We start from the raw sequence: 2372 nt of genomic DNA on the forward strand, positions 1-2372 counted from the left end.
TTTTTTTTTTTTTTTTTCAGTTTATCAAAAGGATTCGATAATTTTAACTGAGATAAATTATAATAAATGTACAATATATTGTTTGGATTTTGATGCCTATTGTATTCTTTAGCAAGCCATTATTAAATATGATTAAAAATGAAATTGAATCGAATCAATTGAGAAAGCAAAAAATGAGTTCAATTATTCACAAAGATATGAAGGTTATATTCCAACAAAAATGTTTATCTTATAAATATTCATTTAAAATTTCATACTTATAAATTTAATTCATCCTAATTTGTAAAAAAAAAAAAAATGAATTGTGTTATATTTAGTTATTTAGTATCAATTATGCCAAATGATGCATTTACTTAAATCTTTTTTTTTTTCCTTCATGTTCTAATATGTGTTACATACCGGAAAATATACATTGTATTCCGGAATACTTTCAGTATTAAGTACAATTAATTAATTAATCACATTTCTTCTCTTTAATTTTTTACTTATTGATTTTTAAAAGGAAGAAAAAAGAAAACGTTATTATTATCATTATTAAAATAATAGGTGGGATATTGGTTTTTAACACGTTTTTCAATATCTGATGCTTATCAATCATTATGCAAAGAATTTGAAATGTTAGAATATAACACAAATAATAATTGGTTATCATCTATTCATCATGATAAACATAATGCTTTTAATTTTATTCAATGTTCATTATTCAATGGAAGCGTATCACGAACATTAAAAGTACGATAATACCGTAATTTTAATCAAATGTATTTACGATAATACCGTAATTTTAATCAAATATATTTGAAAAATAGATAATTTAAAAAATCTTATCTTTTTTAATTGAATAATAAATAATGAAAGATTGTTTGTAATTGTTGGATAAGAATATAGAGGTTAAATATCTTGCTTAGTATGCTTAACTGATAATTGATTATACATATTCCGCATATTCATTGAATCATTATTACACGTATCAATAAGTTATATCATTTTTTTTTTTTTTTTTTTTTATTTTGATTTATGTGATAATATATAAATATGTATAAAAAAATAAAAGCATAAAAAAAGAAAATTGAATGTATCATAATTTTAATTAAGTGAAAATTTATATTTGAATGTATAAATATATAAAGAAATATTAAGGAATATGTTAGAAAGGAATTAATTCTTATCAAAAATAATAAAATTTTTCGTATAAAAGAAAAAAAACCTTATTTTTAGTCAAAAAAAGAATTATTCGAAAAGAATTACTAAATTTTTTTTGATTTTTTAATTGATGAAATTAATAAAATGAAGAAATCATTTTTTTCAAAAGAAAAAGAAATTTTAATAAGAAAAAAAAGGAAATTTTCCTCAAAAACTGGTAATAAAAAAATTATATTAGACTTAAATTTGGTGTTTTGAAAATTTACAGTAATTACTTTTTTTTTAAAATAATTACATGATCATGTTAGACAGGTAAATGAGATTGTATTGCAGGTAAATGCGCAACGTATTACACGTCAAGATGGTAGAATATATCTTGCATGTAATGGGCCTAATCTGATTACAGTTTATGATTTTTGGACCCTTGTTTGGCAGGTAAATGAATGATTTAATAATTATAGTTTAAATATATATTTATTAAAATTATAACATTCTAAATAATACTTGATCAAGATTAAAAAAAAAAAAAATTACATGAATTTATTTTTAGCAAAATAAAATAAAAAGGAAATTAGTAAAATTTATCCTTAAAAAATTAACATGAAAATTTTAAAATGCTTTAAATTTAAAAGAAAAACAAAATTTTAAACACACGTATTTTTAATTTTTCTAATTTTATCAAATCAAATTTTTAGAATTATACTTAGATTTTTTTTTCCTTTTTCTCTGGTCGAAATTTCTGAATTTATCATGCATTAATAGAATTTAGGAAAATGTAAAAACGATAATTTCGTTGAATTTTCCATATGAGGAACGTTTTTATCCGGATGTATATCAGAAAAATCAGGAAACAATTCAATATTGGCCTATTGTTAATGGCAAAACATTGAATTTCAAACCATTCAAAATAACTTGCATTAATAGTTCTTTAATGGTAGGTTAAATTCCGATAAATATTATTAGAATTGAAATAATCAAAATGAAATAATTCCAATTCCGTTCATGTCCGATATCGCGGAACGGAATCCGTATGTTAAGGTACCTCTAAAGAAAAGAAAGAAAAACGAAACATTTATACATTAAAATAAATATTAACCTAATTAAATTACAAGGAATTAAATTCTATTGTAATCAATATAAAATGTAATTAACAGATAATTGGTTTGTATATATATATACATATATATATATATATATATATATATATATATTATATATATATATATATA

General features: G+C 20.2%; 1 protein-coding gene across 1 annotated transcript; it reads left to right on the forward strand.

Annotated features, from left to right (window-relative positions):
- Nucleotides 1-128: 128 nt before the first annotated feature.
- LOAG_14699 (hypothetical protein) lies at nt 129-2086 on the forward strand (the record flags this gene model as incomplete). The annotated part of the gene is made up of 4 exons (XM_003150192.1): nt 129-203; nt 547-732; nt 1477-1578; nt 1913-2086. The coding sequence occupies 4 exons, from the start codon at nt 129-131 to the stop codon at nt 2084-2086; spliced, it is 537 nt and encodes a 178-aa protein (XP_003150240.1).
- Between the last annotated feature and the right edge of the window lie 286 nt (nt 2087-2372).

The sequence above is a fragment of the Loa loa genome, assembly GCF_000183805.2.
Source record: "Loa loa unplaced genomic scaffold supercont3.164, whole genome shotgun sequence".
Lineage (NCBI taxonomy): Eukaryota > Metazoa > Nematoda > Chromadorea > Rhabditida > Onchocercidae > Loa > Loa loa.